This window comes from Kogia breviceps, chromosome 2 (assembly GCF_026419965.1).
Source record: "Kogia breviceps isolate mKogBre1 chromosome 2, mKogBre1 haplotype 1, whole genome shotgun sequence".
NCBI classification, from domain to species: Eukaryota; Metazoa; Chordata; class Mammalia; order Artiodactyla; family Physeteridae; genus Kogia; species Kogia breviceps.
In genome coordinates this window covers 171,416,334-171,436,190 of record NC_081311.1, presented here as the reverse complement: position 1 = coordinate 171,436,190, position 19,857 = coordinate 171,416,334, and the positions used below count along the sequence as shown (strand labels likewise).

The following is a 19,857-nucleotide window of genomic DNA, read 5'->3' as shown; positions in this document are numbered from 1 at the left end:
GGATCTTCACTCTTGAGTTTCCCTTTCTTGCTAGGGGTGTCATCTAGGTATCTGCAGCAAGCACCGTTTCTCTCATTTACTACTGAATCCTCAGCATTTAATGCACTTCCTGGCACACAGTAGGTACTCCAGAAACATTTGTTTAATCAATGAGTAAATATTCTCTGTAATTCCTTCCTTTTGACTGCCTCAAGCTTAGGGCATTCACCTGATTTTGTCCTTGAACTCTTCCTCATCTAATAGAGATGGTAGATGCTTTCTTTCAGCATTACCATTAATTCTTCTTTACCGATCAGGTTGTTGTTTTTGTTTTTTTAATAGGTCAGAGTTATATCTTAAATAGTGGTATTCAATTCAGCTTTCACAATATTCAGAGGTATTACTTACTGATGGACAATAAAGAAGATCTCTGGATATACATAAAAACTTATATTAAAAATGTTAAAATATTATATGGCATTATATAATATATTTTGATTGATAAATCAGCATCACAGTTATTAGAATATACAGTTTTATAAAAATTCTCCTGTGTATTCAGTGTTCAGGATTTTTGTCTTATTTCTGAGAATGCATATGAAGGTTCCTCACTATATAAAAAATAATTTTAAAAAGAAAGTATTAGAACAGTAGAATGGGTTTAATTAACTTTTTTCATGCCCACCTTCCACTGGATACTAGAGGTACCTGACTGCCCTCTGAGAGGAATGTCTGATGTGTATGAAAGGGTTATATTCAAAATTTGACCCAAATCTTTTGTTGAAATGAGAAATCAGATTTATAATTTACTTCGACTGTGAATGTCTATCAATATTTCTATCTTAATACAAATTTCAGCAAGCAACTAGCAGAAAATAAATTGCTGAATCACAGATCTTGAAAGAAAACCAATTTATCTATCGTCTTGATTTTAGGGATAGTCATTCAAGACACACACTGTTTTAAGAGACTATGAGACGTGGAATGTTAACAACCTTCATTGTCAGGAAACTTCCTAAAATTTTGTCTGACTGCCTCATGCATCACTTTAAGCTCATTTCCTCTCATTGAACAGAGGCAGGACAGCTGGTCAGCATCTTCCATCTGCACTGCCTTCAGCCTTCCTCTAACTGTGTTACACAACACCCTTCTGAAATGGGAGTAGGAGGCCAGTTTGAAACAGGAGAGAAAACTCTCAGGAAAAAAAAAAAAAATCCTGTGGGAAATAGCGTTTTAAACTTAACTTGGAATGCAGCTATAGATTAGGTCAAGGAATGGGCCAAAATACTGAAGTGCTGCTCCCTGAATAATTCAGACTAATTCTTAAATAGTGTTAGGGGGTCATAAAACAACCAGGCCTGGATATTAAAGATGTTTGTGCTTCATCAAAAAGTCTCTGAATGTGACTCTCTGGCATGCTGCCAACAAGGTCAGCTCTTCGGGGGAAAACCCCGTGCCAAAGGCCAAAGAGGCAGCTGTGCTATTCAGCTCCTGAGAGCTTCCAACTCAACACCCACACAAGCTCAATTATGAACAAATTAAAGGGATCCAGACTGAACATAGTAATTCTGGTAATTTAAATAAATAGAGGAAAGTCTACAATTAGTAGGAAAAGATTGATTTTCTGGAAAACCCAGAAAATGACACCCTAACCCCTTTGAATAAGCATAGTTACATCCAATTATTCAAAAATAAATTCCCTTTATTCATCATTTTAATCATTCTGATCTGACTTATATGTGGCCACATGCATGCCAGCAAAAGTATCCACAAATGTTGAGGCAGAATATCCTCAAAAAAATGTATAACTTTTAGATATATAGGAATTAGTGACCGTGAGTAAAATTATAATCAGAGTCTTACATTTTAGATCACATAGATAAATGTTGTTACTCATTTCTACCTTCTTCAAATGCAGAAAAAAATTTAGAGTTATTCAGAAAGAATCAAAGATCCAATACTGGGGAATCTATTAAAATAACTCACTATATGAATAGAATAAAGAACAAAATACACATGATCATCCTGTATAGATCCTTAAAATCACTTACTAAAATTCAACATCCACTCCTGATTAAACAAAGTGAGCAAATAAAAAACTTTTCAAGAAGCTCGGAACACAAAGAAACTTGTTTAAATTGATCAAAACATTTCTATCAGGAACCAAGAGCAAACATCATAAATTAATGGGCACACCCACGGTAGAAACATTCCTCTTTAATCTTTAAATTCATTTTTGATGAGCTGATCTCAAGTTCATGTGGGAGAATAAATGCATTAGAAGGGCCAAAGTAATTTTACAAAAGAAGAAAAAAACAGAGGAAGATAGCTCTATAAGTTATCAAAATACAGTGTAGTCAAATGACAATTGAAACAGGGTGATAATGGCATGGGACAGACCAATGTATCAATAGAACAGCATGTTTAGAAATCACCCTATGTATGAAAGGGAATTTAGTATTCAATGTGACTGCATTCCAAATTAATGGGGGAAGGACATAAAAGTCAGTAAATGTTATGAATAATTTGCCTATTTACATGGAGAAAAATTTTTCCACCTCATAAACCATGAATAAAACTATTGCTAAACATGGGAAAAAAAAAAACCACCAAGCCTTTAAATGTACAAGAAAATGAGATAAATAAAACCAAACAGTCATGAAGGAAAAGATGGAAATATTTGACTATAAGACTAAAGCCTTTTTTATAGTAGAGGATATCACCATCAAACTAAGAAGGCAAATAATAGATTGCAAAAAGTTATTTATAACATACATAACAATATTCTAAAGATGAAAAAGAATTAACAAATGGGAACATTTTCGGCAAAGAATATGAATAAACAAATCATAGAATAAGAAATACAAATGCACCAAACCCCCTTATCCAAACCAAAAGATACAAACTCTCAATTAAGTCCAAACTTAATCAAAAGGGAAAAAGTAAATAGTAAATCAAGATTCATTCATATAACGTAACACCATACAATTAGTATAAAGAAACACAATGTGTGACAGAGATGTTTGTACATGATGGAATGGCAATTAGGTAGCGTATTTTCTATAGGATATACATAGCAAACTATGTTAAAATCATGCTTGTATCTCGGAAATAAAAGAAGGACATGGGGATGTGAAGTCTTTATTTTTCACAATAAGAACTGTCTGTCTTTGGAAACATAAGTGAAAAAAAATAAATGGAACCCATTCACCTTTAAAATAATTTGAACATAATATGCAAATGAAAATACGAGCTTAGACTCAGCAGCAAAAATGAAACAAATAAAAACAAAAAGGTACCTATGAGGCTTATTAGCCTTTGAAGAAGTTTAAAGGCTTTATAAAGGAGGAATATCCAACATAAATTATGCAATAAATAGGAGGTTTATCTTTTTCATTTTGAACCATAAGAAATTGCTGTTTTTCTAGGTCAAAAACAATCAAATAGCAGTAACTTGCTGTTCAACCTAAATACCTCAATTTTTTTAAACTTTTTGAAGACTGGATCTTGACCCTGCTGAGAGGATTATTCCTCTAAGCATAGTCACCAACCTTTTTATCAAATGTATTAATTCCTTATGTTGGCCCAGTGCCATATATGGAAAACTAAACTACTTACAATATCTTTTTCATCTAATCAAACAGGAAATACACTTCTAAATGTTTACCATTCTGGTATCACCTGAGCTTATTCATTGAGAAAAAACAACGTATTTATTGAGCTCACTCAATTGTTCTGAGAATAGGGGTTCAGAATGGCCCTAGAATGTTGACCTCAGAGCCCTCTGAAAGACTGTTAGCTTTAATTTGGCTTTTCCTGGAAGGGACCAAACTTTGATAGTTTCTTACAAAATGTTTTTACAGCATATTTTACCACTTGTGCTGTATGGTGCATTTAAGCCAATGCTTTTAGTCTGATACCTGTATCCTGAAGAAAATAGCTCATGACCTTTGCCCAACTATATAAAATTGAACAAACATTACTATTGTCATTTATGTTATAAGTATAATAAAATGCAAAGGGCGACTGCTAACTATTCATATTTTGCAAGGGCTATTTCAATCTAAACGAGAACATTTCTCAGAAACAAAATTTTCAGTAACAAAAAATGTAAACAGAAATACTATTTCTGGACATGGCTTAGGTTTTGTTTTTATGGAACTGATATAATTTTCTTCTTTCTTAAAATGGATGCTATTTTTTTCTTTTGCAGAGACTTTTAAAAACCATACTACTGGCTACTTTTTTTTTTTAATTAAATGAGGAAAACAGTAATATATTTCTCACCCCAAATTAAGAGCAGTTTTTACCCATTCATCTTCTTTATAGAGAAACTGGGAAGACAGAACAGGAAATATTTATTAAGCACTCTATAAAAACAAATTGCTCCTTAAATTATTAGTAGTAATCTGTGTCACTGTCACACATTATTCCTTTGGTCAGAGGTTCACACTTGAGAAAATACCCCTTTTTGAGCAGTGCTCAAGAGAGCTTCCTTATTAAGGCTTTCTGTCAGTCTCTTACTATAGGTGATTACAGCAAATGTATCCCAGCGATCTAGTTAATTTATAGAATATAGAATCAATTTCTCTTTTTTCATCGTGACTGAACATCTTTTTGAACTCCTATAAATGAGTAACAGATAAGCACTATTTATCAGGTTGTTTCATGGAACACGCAGTCTTGATTATTCCATTTTCTTGGTGCTACTAATGAAATATGTAATATGCCTCGGAAAACAAACAAACAAACAAACAAAAACATTGGCAAAGCTTGGCCTATGAGCATTCAGGAAGCAGTGAATATTTTGCATCAGCAACCTATTCCAATAGTTCTCTCTCTCTAAGGACCCATGGGAGTGCAACAACGTGCTTGGGTATCTGAGATGTCTTCCGGGATCTCCCATTCCAGGGCCTGGAGAACAGAGTTTGCAGGGGCCCTTGCTCTGCCCTGGCAGCCAATAGTCACTCAGAAATTCCTTGTAGGACTCAGAATCTCACTGAGGTTGTTTGGGCACGAAACCAAGGTACCTTGACTCCCTCAATCTGGCAAACCCAGGGACCCCTCTTCTCTCTGGTATTACAGGATTTGGAGATGGGCACTTAAAGAGATAGATCTTCTCCACTGCCACCATCTCCATCCATTGCACAGAGAGATGGGACGCCCTGTAGAAGAGGATTCATTGAACTGGCTTACCTTCCCAGTCCCTGCAACAGGTATGTACATGAGAAACAGAAGAAAACTAGCAGAGGTGAGAGTACAAACGCAAAGGCAGGTGAGTTAAAGATGCTTATGGCATTCAGCTCCTCCAGAAGGAATACTCCTATTTTTCTGACCTATATATAAAAATGTCACTTATCTCTCTTTTAGAAAGGGGTAATTACGATTAAATGTGTGAGAGGAGACAGGAAGATAGGATGACCAATATCCCCTCTTCCAAGCTTCAGCAAACCCTGCCCCCTAAGGTTGGAGTTGAAGAAACAATGGCAGCATATTCAAGAAGATAGATGGGCTGAGGCTGGACAGTTGATCTGGATGTCACCTCACCCTCACTTACCAAGGTCCATGCTCTTTGAGGCTTTCAGATTCATTGATTCAGGCTGCTTGGCTGGTGTCACAGATCTAAAGTTGAGGCGCTGATCCGGAAAAAATACTGCTGAATCCACCCCAGAGCTGCAGAAAGAAGCCATACGCCATATTTAGGTTTAGAATAAAATCTTATTTTTTATTCAGCAGTTCTCATTTTGAATACAGCTCCTCATCTCTCCCTCTGGAGCTCCCAACCAGGCATTTTCAACCACTTCGTGAACCTCAGGTTTCTTTTATGAGATATAGCAACTCTGTTTTCATGCATTTTATCATATTCTGCAATTTAAATAATATTCTCTGGCTAATATCATGTTTTCTTCTTCACTGATTTCTGCTAATTGGGATCCTGCTATACAATATATAACTTTAAGTGGGTAAAGCAAACCCACAAAGCACTGGCGTTTCAAAGAATGTCACTAGGTACTAGCAGAGCCTAAAGGCAAGTTAAGAGAGATCTGTGGGCTAAGAACGCCCTTCCTTTAAAAACAAGTGTAAGAGTTGTACCCTTTCCAGAAAACCATTCTGTTGAATGACTAATGGCTGCCGTAGTTTGGTTTTCTACTTTATTTAGGTCTATTTTCTAAAACTAATGTTAATGCTGAGCAAATAGTCTGCTCATCAATAATACCAACAGAAAGTAACAGGAAAAGCACAGCTGACAATTTAGACAAAAGATACATCAAATACCCATTATAGGCTTCCTAGTACTTGTAATCTCAAAGAATTCCATTTCTGATGAATATTTTATTTATTTTGCTTGAGGATGGAGGAGATTATATAAGGGAATTACAGGCAATGCCTCATTTCTTGATCTAGAAATAAATTATATTTATATACTTTTCATGAATTAAATTACAGCCACTTTCTCCCTTGGTACTCTCCCTTGGTACATGTATTTACAAAGTAAATATGGTAGCTCGTTTCAACACAACTTTAATCTTAAATACAGTAAAAACTCAGATCACGTATCCTTGGTAAATCTGAAAGTACAGAGGTTGAATTTTTTTCAAACAGTTGGGATTTGACATTGTAAAAAATAAAATAACCCCAAAATTCAACTGTCATGAATGAGAATCCTTATAAAATGTACTCAGGATCTTGATTTCTTAACCAAATACACCAAAATAAGTTTAATCTTTTCTTGAAACTTATTAGTCATGTATATTTAGTATTGCCTTGTAGCAATAATAATATTGCTGAATGAATGGGCCTCTGTTATTGTAATAGAGTATAATATAGTATAATATAGCATAGACTCCAGAGCAGGTCTGCCCATTTCTAAATCCTGGCTCTGCTCCTTAGTAGCTGTGGGACTGGGCAAGTTACTGAACCTCTCTGTGCTTCCATTTTCTTATGTATAAAATGGGTATAATTACACTTCCTACCTCCTAGGGTTGGCATCAGATAAAATGAGTTACAAAGATTTGCAAAGTAAGGAGAATAGTGTCTGGTGCAGAGTAAGTGCTGTAGAAACATTTAGGAAACAAGCAGATAAACACATAGACCTTCTTTAGCTTCCCAAATGACTAAGTTTCTGCTTTTCAAGTTATCCTTTTTACAGTTTTTTTGCCTTCTCTGCTTTTGTCAGACTCTCTGTGGGCTTGTGACTAACAGCCCTTCTCTCCTTCGGTTTAGAAGGAATGATGTTTAGGGCCCAGGGCTTGGGAGCAAGATGCTAGGGTGGGTGGCCTCAATTTACTAATGCATAAAAAGGACAGTGTATATAGCACAGGGAACTACATTCAATAGCCTGTAATAAACCATAATGGAAAAGAATTTTTTTAAATTGGACAGTAATAGAATTTACTTAAGAAAGTTATTGTAAGGATGAAATAAACTAAAATATGTTAAATACTGACAATAGTACCTAGCACACAGTAAGAGCTCAACAAAGTAAGCCATTAATCCTTTCCTTTGTTTCTGTAGGTTAGCGTGGTCTTTGAATGAGGGCCTGAGGCACTCTCCAGCAAAGAAATTATACAATCTGCCCTCCGTATCCTCAGGTACGGCATTCAAGGATCACCCAAACTGGGATCAAAAATATTCAGAAAAAAAAATTCCAGAAAGTTCCAAAAAGCAAAACTTGAATTTTTCATGCCCTGGCAACTATTTACATAGCATCTACATTGTATTAAGTGATTTGAAGTATATAGGAGGATGTTATATGCAAATACCATTTTATACCACGGACTTGAGCATCTGCAGCTTTCGGTATCCACGAGGGTCCTGGAACAAATTCCTCATGGAAACCGAGGGACAACTGTACATTTTTTTCAGGAAAATTTCGTCAAGAAGCTTAAATCAACTCTTTAGAATTATGAAGGTTTTTCCTTTCTTTCTTTTTTTTGACTTCATTCTTGGTGTCTGGCTACATGCTCAATAAAGAAAGCTACTGACATAAAGCATATTAGATGTGGTATCTAGTGATAGTGGACAAATATGTCAATTGTAAACAAAAATCCTGACCTGCTAGTGCTGTTAACACTGGCTTGGCATAATAGCAATATTTTAATTGTTTTAGCCCACTTTAAAGAAGAATTCTGAGATGCCATGGTGAATATGAGCTTCCCCCTGAGCCTTGATGTTTTGGAAGCACTTGCCTTTAAATGTGTTACTTGACCTTTATTTGCACTTAGATTTTCATCCTTTGATCTCTTGTGATGACGTGGTTTTAGTGTCAGAGAGACTCATGGCCTTCATGGAACCAGTGAATTTAAGAGCTGGAAGACCTTAAAGGTCACCTCATCTAACTCTTCATCTTGTAGATGAGACACTGAGGCCCAAAGAGGAGACTGATGTTCCAAGGTCACACAGCTGGCCAGTGCCAAAGCCAGGACCAGATTGTGGTTTCTTGACCTCTTCCCAGAGCTACAAAAGCTTTGGCTAAAATGGTGGCCAGCCTGGGACACAGGTTGTTGCTGATCTTGAGCCCACAGACATCAGACTTTTCCCTCTTACTGCAGTTTCATGCACACTCTCTTACGCAGCTTGTGTTTTAGGTTAGTTTTTTGTTTCAACAGTGGTTCATATTGTGAAATAAAAGAAAATTGAAGGGTTAATCAAAATAGATGCCACATGTTATAATGAATACCTTTAGGGAGAAGGTTTAGAACCAACATGAATAATCCTCATTAAAACAGCTCACGCTGCATTTAAAGTGCTCTGCTCAAGGCAGACTATGGGAATCCACCCAACTGAGTAATGTTTTGCTTAATCCACTTTATTGTTTTATTTATTTATTTATTAGCTTGGTTTCTTTTCTTTTCTTTTTGTTTTTTTTGTTTTTTGTTTTTTGATGTGGACCATTTTTAAGGTCTTTATTGAATTTGTTACAATATTGCTTCTGTTTTATGTTTTGGTTTTTTGGCCATGAGGCATGTGGGATCTTAGCTCCCTGACCAGGGATTGAACCCACACCCCCTGCAATGGAAGGCAAAGTCTTAACCACTGGACTGCCAGGGAAGTCCCCATTTGACTGTTTTAGAATACTTTACCAAACCAGGCATAATGTGACAAATTAAGAATAAGAACTCAAATCTTCCCAAACTCTTAAGAAACAATTACCCCCATCCCCATTGAAAAAACAAGATGACAATGCAATAACATGATGTGGAGTCACCATCAAAGATGATCAAAGAAAATAAAAAGCTGCTTTGTATATATGAATGTAACATATATTCATATATGTGTGTGTATATATACATATATACATATGCATACCTGGATATGTCCATTAAATTGATCATGGTGATATGTACCTCTGTTACCATTGTTTTGAACATGGCCAAGTGTACACTTTGAAAACCTTCAATAAAGGGACTCCTCTTGCCATGGTACAAAATGGAAACAAGGCTGATATCACATTGGCAGATATTTAAGGAAGGAAGGAAGTGTAATATGAGACACTATGTGATTGGAGCCAATGTGAACTTCTAATGTACTTGAATAATGAGTATAGTACTGAATTGGTTAATGTGAAAATAGATACATACATTAGACTAGTAAAACAGTTTGTAATTTTATGCTACATATTGGAAGTTTTGGGTGTGAGAGGGTGACACAATGATTAACTATAAAACATGACATATTTTAATTTTGAAGGCAGTTAGCATGTGCTCATGGCTGAGTGGGCTGCAGCGGAAGCTGTAAGTTGACAGCAGGCCAAAGACGTGTCTTAGATAAAGACTGTATCTCCCCCATGAACAACCAGGGAATCTATCAAAGACAAATGATATTCAATGTCAAATTATGCTGCATAATGAATACATAAGGGTAGAATGAAACATGACAATGTCCTGAATATAGTGACAAATCAGGAATGTGAAAGACATAGATGACCCCCATGAATGTTCAAGGAGAACTGTCTGAAATAAAAAGGCAGGGGAAGGTTTTGAGGGGCATGTCTGAAGTCTCAGGTGGCCATGGATCAGCTTCAATGATTGGCTACTCTGAATGAGAGTAGATGCAGGTCACATGTATGAAAGAAGGAGAGACAGAAAGAGCAGAACTGAGAGAGAACCAAGAGAGAGGGAAAATATGAACATGTAGGGAATAACCAAATGTTGTCTGAACAGCTAATCAAATTCAGTATATTCTGTCTGCTGTTGATTTGTCTTAAACTCTCCCTGAGACATCACAGTAAAAAATTTATTTCCTTTACATATATAATATGCATATACTATATATATTTATATCATATAATATATATATAAAGGAAATATATAAATATATATTTTTAAATTTAGACACACATATTCTAAATGTTTGTCAAAGAATTATTGACATAATAGTACAAATAAGTTCAGTAAATTCCTGATTTCATTTTGGTTCAAAGTACAGGCATAAGTTTAGTTTGATCAAATTTTTCACTTCTCATGAATTAGCAGTTTTCTGTTTCACAAGACTGGTTCCATCCCTTAAAGCACTACTTTTCCCTTTCAGGGGGCTTCTAACTTTTTTTTTTTTTTTTTAAGACAGGATAGCCTCCTTTGCTCAGCCCTCCTGGCTCCCTTCCAAAGCTTCCTCCACTGTAAGTTTCCAACATGCAAACCCCCACTGCTGCTGGTCACCTAGGCAACACAGCAGTTTGCAGGATGGTGCAGGTCACAGGATCCTAGGAGAGGGAGAGGGAGGGGGAGGGGGACCGAGAGAACGAGAGTGGTTCAAAGCTTTAGATTTGTTCCTTCCATTTCAAAAATGTCTTTGACTCTGTCCCTTCCTCTCCAGCTATGCTGCTCCTCCCTTCAAGCCCCTCTCCTCTCTTGCTGGATGTCCCAGACTAGTATCCTTGTCTATGGTTTCCCTTATCCACTTATTCTCCACAAGTGAACCCACTTAACATGATATTGTCAGGCTTCAAAGCCTTCAATGCTTCTCCACTGCTCTCTGGAGAAGCATGGTGCTCACAGAGCATGGCAGACAATGCCCTTCCTATACATTCTTTCCCCAGATACTACATGTTTTAGCCACGTTGAACACACTGCATTTTCCCTCTCCCATCATTTGGTTTTCCTAACCTGAATTGCCCTTCCCACCACTTTTCTGCCTAGTAAGTTCCTTTCTATCCTTCAAAAAACCTTTCAAACACTACCTCTCCTGTAAAAAACCTTCCTTGACACCTACAGACAGAGTTAGTGGCTTTTTCTTCTAGGCTCCAATGACATTTTGTATCTCATGCTCAGCAGGCTGCTTCCTAATTACCCATGTGTCTGTCTCTTCAAGGGGACACTGCATTCCTTGCGGGCAGGGATGCTTCCAATCCATTCCGGTACCTTCTACGGTGCCTAGTTTAGAGTTCCATAAATAATTTTGAACGGATGAGTGAGCAAATGAATGACAATGATCGAAAGAAGACTTAAGACTGAGAAAAAGTTATACTTTTGATTGAAAGGAGATTACTGTCAATGTTGAAAAGAGCAGTTCTAGAAAAGGGTGAGAATGGAAGCCTAAACACAGCGAGTTAGGGAGGGAGAGGGTGAAAAGGAAGTTGCTGGTTCACATCACGTGATGATGATTTACAGCAGTGAGAGCCAATATAAGCTGTTTTTCAAGATGGTGGAGAAACATGCTTTCCTGAAAAGGGAAGGGAAGAAATATGTGGTGACACGGAAGCAGCCGAAAAGGCAGTTGCTAATTCGCAATGATTCTAGCTCTGCAATATCTCTGAACTACCTCTGTCCCCTGAAAGGTTCCCACCCGAGAAAGTTTCTCCCCATCCTCCCCAGCACAGGTCCTCAGTAAGTTTCACTGCCATGGCCCCGGGAGGTATCGGTATCCACAGAGTCTCTGGCTTCTAGCAGATATTAACCCTCCTCCATTTACCTAATCCTTGTTTGGTTTTTTTTTTTTTTTTTTTTTGCTTTTTAAAAATTTTATACAAACAGAAAGTCACAAAAATTATAATCCTTGTTGTACACAACTAAAACCCCAATCTTATCTGCTGAACTCCCACAATAAGATTTTACTATCCGCCAAATGAAGTCTGATTTCCTTATCCTTGCATTTTGGGCGTGATCACCTGGCCAAGCAGCCAGGATAGAAGTTGCACAAATCAACTTACTTTCCTACCTCCATCTGTTCCTTCTGCCTTTGCCTCTCTCTGAAATTCTCTTCCTTCTGGGGCTCTTTTCATGTCCATGCTCCTATTCATATTTTAGGGTTCAGCTCAAGTATCACTTTTTCCCCTAACATTTTCCCTGCTTCCTGTACTTGGGAATACTCTCCTTTCTCTGCCTCAGCAGCTCAGGGCGTTTTATCTATGTCTTCCGGTAAATATCACTTTGTACCCTGTGTTCTCATTTGTCACTTTTACCTATTAGCCTGCCATCGTCTTGAGGCTAAGGGTTTCCTTTTGGGCTCTTGGACCCAATTTTAACAAGTGTTGGGGGGTGGGGGGCGAGGAGTTCTCCCATACTTGCAATAATTCTAGGACAGCAGCAGGGTTTTGGAGAACTCAACTAAATTCTGACACTACCTACCTGGAGATTGCATCAGATGTCACAGGTTGAGGCCCCAGTCCTATATGACCGCCCCCCATACTCCACTTCAGACGCCAGTTTCAAGCTCAGGTTGTCACCTGCGCTTCAGACTGATGGGCTACAGCTTGGAGGTTCCACAGACCCCTTCTTGAACTTCAGACACCAGTCACAAGTCCAGGTTGTTACCTCTACTTCTGACCAACTGGCTGTAAATCAGAGGTGCCCTAGACCCCTCCTTGGGTTTGATTAGTTTTTGATAGTGGCTCTCAGAACTCAGAGAAACATGTTACTTACTAGATCACTGGTTTACTGTAAAAGAATACAACTCAGGAACCGCTGTAGGTAGAACCAGGGCAAAGTATGTGAGAAGAGGCTCCGAGCCTCTATGCTCTCTCTGAGTGTGCCCCTCTCCCCACATCTCCACATGTTCACCAACCCAGAAGGTCTCCAAACCCTGTCCTTTTGGGTTCTTATGGAGGCTACATTACAGAGGCAAGATTGATGAAATCACTGGCCACTGTCAACTGATTCAAGGCCCATCTCTCTGGATGGGACTGAAAGTTCCAACCCTCTAAGCACAAGATGGGCTCCACTGGCAACCAGCCCCTTCATTAACATAACATGACACCTTAATCAGTCTCAATACGTAGGAAATTCCAAGGTTTTTTAGGGGGTCAGTTCCAGAAATGGGATTAAGGCCAAATACATTTATCTTATTATGAATACAATACCACAGGTTTATATCTGATTTATCTCTGCATTATTCCAGCAGTTCTGTACATATACCCTGGGTAAACAGTAAGGTAGGATGAGTGAAATTATTTTTTCAATGGATTTTTAAAATATCTTTATTGGAGTATGATTGCTTTACAATGGTGTGTTAGTTTCTGCTTTACAACAAAGTGAATCAGCTATACATATACATATATCCCCATATCTCCTCCCTCTTGTGTCTCCCTCCCACCCTCCCTATCCCACCCCTCTAGGTGGTCACAAAGCAACGAGCTGATCTCCCTGTGCTATGCGGCTGCTTCCCACTAGCTATCTATTTTACATTTGGTAGTGTATATATGTCCATGCCACTCTCTCACTTCATCCCAGCTTGCCCTTCCCCCTCCCCATGTCCTGAAGTCCTAAAATGGATTTTTTAATTCTACCAAACTGTCATTTTTGATTCAGGATTGAGGCAAGCAGTGCAAATAAGCATGCAAAGTTTAAAATGTCCAGACTTTTGCTCAAGAAACCCCCAGAGATACTGATCTAGAACATTATTGTGATTATCAATCTAGTTCAAGAAATCGTATTTGAGTAAAAAAGTTGACTTCAAAAATGTAAGAGTCGGAGATACCTAAATATAGGTAAGTTTCTGGCTAATAGAGTTAGCTATACTCTTGTTGTATTGCTTTATTTTCAGCAGATTGTAAAAAACAAAACAAAACAAAAACCATAATAGTGATGTTTGAAAGAAAACAGCATTGCTGCAAGAAAAATGAAAAAAAACTTCACAGGATTATCATGGGACAAGAATGGAATGAAATATCCAGTTTTTAACAGCCATAATAAATACAGAAAATAGCAAAGGGACAAGTTAACGATTTTTAAAACACATCAGAATAACAAAATCTATGAATTCTACTAGTCAAATGGTGTGTATGTTAGTAAATCTCTCTCTCTCATGCTTGTGTGATTCTAAAAATTATTGTTTTTTTTTGGTTTCTATTACAGAATGGATATAATATTGGGCACTCTTTTCAATAGTTTAGATTATATATGGTGCTGCTTTAATTTTTAGATTCCATTGACGTTCTTGGAACATCTATTTTAAAAATACCTTGAGGGTTTGCCAATTACAAATAAGAAAGAAAAAAAAAAAGCTTTATGTCTTCTCAGTTTTGTTTTATACCTTCCCATATAACTTTTTATTTTTGAGTTCCACCTCTCTAGTTTTTAACTTGGTAAAAGAAAATTCATCAATTTTCTCATATATTTTAATAAGATATGATGCATCTTAAATTCCAGGAAGCAAAAATGAACAATCTGAGGTATTAGTATTAGCTATGAGAAGTTTTCGCTGGAAAGGAATTACAGATACTATGAGATTTCCATCCTGGAAAGAAATAGAGTTACAATAAGGTTGCTGGGTTTTCCCAGAAAAACCATAACGGGGAATATTTATGATATATCATTTTATCAATACCTGTGGCTGTAATCTTCAAGGCCCAATTCCAGAACGGGATGTGGTGGAGGAGGAGGAGGTCCTCCGCTCTCAGCCCATCTGTCATTGGGAAGCAACAGCTCTATAAGCAAAGAACAAATAAAGCTGTAGTAAACAGGAGGCAGAACCATCCAGCGTCTGCTTTTGTTTCAGTCCATCTCTCAGACATAATTTTCACCAACACAGAAACCAGCCTTGAAACAAATAAGTCCTCATACAGCACTGAAGGATTCATATGCACACTAACACAGCCTGTACGAGGAAATCTAAGCCTGATAATATGACTTGCTGGCAACCTGCTGGCAACCACTGGCAAGTGAAGTCCGTGCATCTGAACTCCCTTTTCCCACCTGGGAAAGGTTGACACATATTCACTACCTGTGATTTGTAGAAGATTAACAAGCCATTTCTTTTATGACAACGATTTTGTAAACAAGACTCTGTAATGAATGCTCTGGATTAAATGGTGATTTAAGCATTTGCCTCAGTGACAAAAAGTACTTAAAAAAACCATGAGATACAGTATATCTACTCACCATTTAGACACCATAGAGATAAATATATATATATATATATATATATATATATATATTCTTTTTGCATCTGTGTTGTAGTGGAAAACCCTGAGTTTGGGGCCTTGGTAGCAAAAGACTGGGGTCTGAATTCTAGTTTTCCTACCTGCTAAAAATGTTTACTTTTTCAGTCTATTTTATACAGAAAAAAAGAGACATGTATACGGAATATTACAACAACAAATAACAAGTATGGTTGGTTGAGATCTTATTGTGCACCACACGTTGAGCTAGGCCTTACGTATCGTTTAATCCTCATTACTAATGAAAATATTAAATAATGTATGAAAAAAATTATAGAGCATCGTGATTAAGAGTCTAGTTTGTGAAGCAAGACTGCATGTTTCCAAACTTGCAATGCTGTATGAACTTGGGCAAACTACTCAACTTCTATAAACCTTGGTTTTTATAACTATAAAGTAGGGATAAGAATACCTTCATTGGAGGAATACAAGGATTATATAAGATAGTGCGTATTCAAGCAGTGATTTATAAGTACAATGAGTGACAATGAGTAAATGAAGGATTATTATTCTGTACACCATAAACTCTGCTGTGGATCTATTACAGTGAGATATTTGTAAAAGGCTAGACTCTATTGCTAGAACAAGAAAATCACCTCTTTGTCCTTGAGAAATGCTGCTGGTAACAACTGCTTTGACTTGCCCACATACCAGGTCTGATGGCTAATTTTATGTATCAGCTTGACCGGGCTCAGGGTGCCCAGACACTTGGCATTCTGTGAGGTTGTTTTTGGGTGATATTAACATTGAAATCAGTAGACAGGGTAAAGTAGCTTGTACTCCCCCCTTATGTGGGTGGGCCTTATCCAATCAGTTGATGGTCTGAATAGAACAAAAAGGTTGACCCTCCTTCAAGCAGGAGAGAATTTTTCCTGCCTGACTGCCTTCAGACGGAGACATTGCCTTTTTCCCTGCTCTTGGATTCAAACTGAACCGCTGGCTCTTCCTAAGTCTTGAGCCTGCTGGCCTTCAGACCAGGACTACACCATTGGCCCTTCTGGGTCTCAGCTTGCCCACTCACCTTGCAGGCCTTGGGACGTGCCTGCCTCCATAATCACGTGACCCAACCTCTTACAATAAATCTGTGTATGCAATCTATATATACATATACCAACACACACACCACTGGTTCTGTTTCTCTGGAGAACCCTGATGAATACGCCAAGAAGGACTTGCTCCAAGCTCTGCCCCAGGGACCAGTATAAAATGGAGGCAGTCCCAGCAGTGCTGACATGTCCCAGGGAATGAGATTTGAAGCAGGAATCTGATAAGTAACATGATCAGGGTACAGAAGTATGATGAGCAAAGGCAGCCAGCACTGTCCTGCACTGTCCCCAACTCCACTGATCTGGTAATATGGCAGCAGTTAGGCAGCCAAAGATTTGCTGAGAGAAAAAGAGCAGAGGGTCTACAAGGTAAATTGGAACAAGGGACATATTGGGACAACATCTTTTCCATTGGTTCTAATCGCTCATCCTCAACTTCTCAGGCCATTTTTCACTGGTGGTAAACAGAGCTGTGACCATATAACTGCCTGCTCAAAAACACTGCAGTCGCACACAACTGCCTACAGAATAAAGGTCTGTGTCCCCGGCAGCCAACTTTATCTCCTATTACACGTTAGCCACTCAAGACTATGTATTGCTCCCAGACCACAAGGCCAGGTTTTCCGACCCCAGTGTCTTTGCTCATATAATTGCAAAACCCACTTCATCCATTAAAGTCCCACCCTTCTCCCAAGGTCCACCTCAAATATCACCTTCTCTATGAAACCTCCACTGTTGCTCTGGGATCTGTCGGTACTTTTACAACAGTGGTGGAGAATATTAGCGCTCCTAGGGTCTGTGTTCTTCCTTCCTTCCTGGGCACACAGCTAGACCCCAGACCCCATTTTCCAGCCCTCTTTGTATCTAGACTGGTTCTTGCCAATAGAATATGAGTTACTGTGGTCAATGTTGTGCCGGGTCTCAGTGCCTAAGGAAGGGTATATGCAACTTCCCCACCTTCCCCCCCCACAATCCCATCTACCAGCTGCAACTATGAGTGGATGGGGCACCAGCAGATGGCCCAGCTACCAATGGAAGGAGCCCAAGTCCCTCAGTTCTCATTGGGCTGTGATTTGAACAAGAAATACATCTTCAATATCTTTATCCACTGACATTTTGGTTTTATCTGTTAATATTACAGAAAATAATTCATGTGTAACATTTACCACGTGCTGCTTTTGCAATGAGCTATCTATCCATCTATCATCTATTTACCTACATTTGTTTCTCTTACTGGACCACAGGTAACTTCCTCCTTGTCCATTCCTTCCTCCTCTCCTTCCTCTTCTTCAACATCTCCTCTGGTTTTATTACAATCATTAACTTTCATTTTTATTTCATCCACATGAATAATCTATGTGTTTTTAAATTAATGATAGATGCAGAGGTTAGTATCTTCTCTGATGACTCTTTATCCTTGGTACTTTTTAAACAACAAATCTAGCTGCTGTAAAGAATATTTTTTTCCCCTCTTGGCCCAAACACCTTTGTTAAGCCCTTTATCACCATGAAAGTCTGGAATTCTTATCCCCTAAAAATAGTATTTCTGGGTCTCACTGAGTGTACAGGGTCATTTTATATATTGCCTGTGAACGTTGCACCTCTAGTCACTACTTCATCCAGGACCAAATGACCCTTTGGTCATGGAAAATAGTATTTCTGGATCTCACTGAGCGTACAAGGTCATTTTATATATCGCCTGTGAACGTTGCACCTCTAGTCACTACTTCATCCATGACCAAATGACCCTTATTTTAATCACCAACTTTTATTGTTGTGACTTGTTTTACAGGATCCATCCTGCCAGGGACAGATCAGAAAAGAAGGGCAAAAGAGTTTGTGCCTTTAGACTAGAACTCAGCAAGCTATGGCCCTGGCCCCAAACCGGCCCGCCAACTGGTCTTGCACATAAAGTTTCACTGAACGCATTCAGGCACGTACTGTCTATGGCTGCTTGTGCACCACAGTGGCAGAGGTGACGAGTTGCGAAAGAGATCCTATGGCTCACAAAGCCTGAAATATTGACTACGTGGCCCTTTACAGACAAAGTGTGCTGACCCCTACTTTAGACTGTGTTTGAGAACAATAACAGCATTGTATTCATCGTTGCAGCCTAGCGCATTCTGCACAACGGAGGTATCCCAGAAACATCCGTCAAACTGAAAAGTATAATTCAATTTCTGATCATCACTGCAGCGGCAGTGCCTTACGTGCTGTAGGGGGGTGGATACATGCAGGTTCCCAGGAGGGAAGACGCTATAAATAATCACACTATTACGTGTCTCTTCAAAGGACCCCAGGGCACATGGATCCAGTGGGGCAGGACACAGAACTGAAACATTTGATTCGGGGTATGGATGAAAGTCCTGAGAAGACCTCAGTGGGTGATCCTGGGCAGACTTGAGGCAACGGGCTACTGGGGCAGGGGCTGGAGTTCACGTGAACTGAAAGTGGGGAGGAAGCAGGAGTGGAGCACAAAGGCAAGATGAGAACTATTAAAGGAGAGGGAAGAACAAACTAGAGGCAAACTGTGCTAAGGCTGTAACTTGGCCCAGGGTGAGATCTGCCAGCAAGATTCTTCAGAAAACGCAGTGTTTGCGCACTTCATTACCATTCGAATGCTTAATAGGATTTTATAGTAAACCCCTGGGACACAACCTCCATCCTATTACCTTCTTGGAGCCCTACACTCAATCCACTGCGGGCATTGCGAGCAATTCTCCAACGCAAATGTGAATTTTCTGGTGTTACAATTTCTGCAAACGTTAGTTCTAAAAATGCCTTTTCTCTGTAACAGCTTGACAGGAATATGTATATATAAAAAAATAACAGTGGAACAATGGGTGGTAGTACTATTATTACAAAAATAGATGGAACACAGCATATCAAGATTGGATTTTTAAATATACAAAGGAAAGGAGGAAGGGAAGAAAAAAAAAAAGTTAATGTTTTGGCTGTAACAGTTCCTCTCCTCACTAGACATTACATTTTGTCAAGTCAATCTTGTTTTTCTAAAGGAGCTCCTTAAAAAGGCCTGGTGGTGGTGAGTCAACACTCACTCAAGTTTCATGAGTCTTGGTGGCCTAATGGCCACCTCGTGTGCACCGGAAACTCGGGAACTCTCAGTGGTTCTCAAAAATGAAAATGTTATTAACTCTACACAAAGACGTGATGAGTGTGATATTCTTCTATAGCATCGTGTCTATAAATTCTGTTATATATATATTTTGGTCTCCCAGTCAATAGGCTTATATAAAAAGAAAGGGCATTCCATCTACTGGCCTCTTATAATTAAAATATAACAAATCTGTGCTTTGATAAGCCTAATTCTTATAACCAAGTATTGTATCACAGATCCCCAAGGAAATAATGACAATAGATTTTCTGTGCTTCTTAAAAAATGATGTTTAATGGAGTCACTTCTTAAAAGAACTGGATTTTTGATGTTACCTTGGA

The 19,857-nt window shown here is 38.4% G+C and overlaps 1 protein-coding gene across 4 annotated transcripts in view; it reads right to left on the bottom strand.

The window, feature by feature from the left end:
- The window catches only part of PARD3B (par-3 family cell polarity regulator beta), a 1,061,783-nt gene that overhangs the window by 415,413 nt on the left and 626,513 nt on the right, over positions 1-19,857 (bottom strand). For all 4 annotated transcript variants that reach the window (XM_059054028.2, XM_067026649.1, XM_067026650.1 and 1 more), the window contains 2 exons: positions 14,743-14,842; positions 5,537-5,652 (listed from right to left, as the gene is read on the bottom strand). In XM_059054028.2, coding sequence (XP_058910011.1) covers positions 5,537-5,652; positions 14,743-14,842 — 216 coding nt within the window. The remainder of the gene's footprint in view (positions 1-5,536; positions 5,653-14,742; positions 14,843-19,857) is intronic.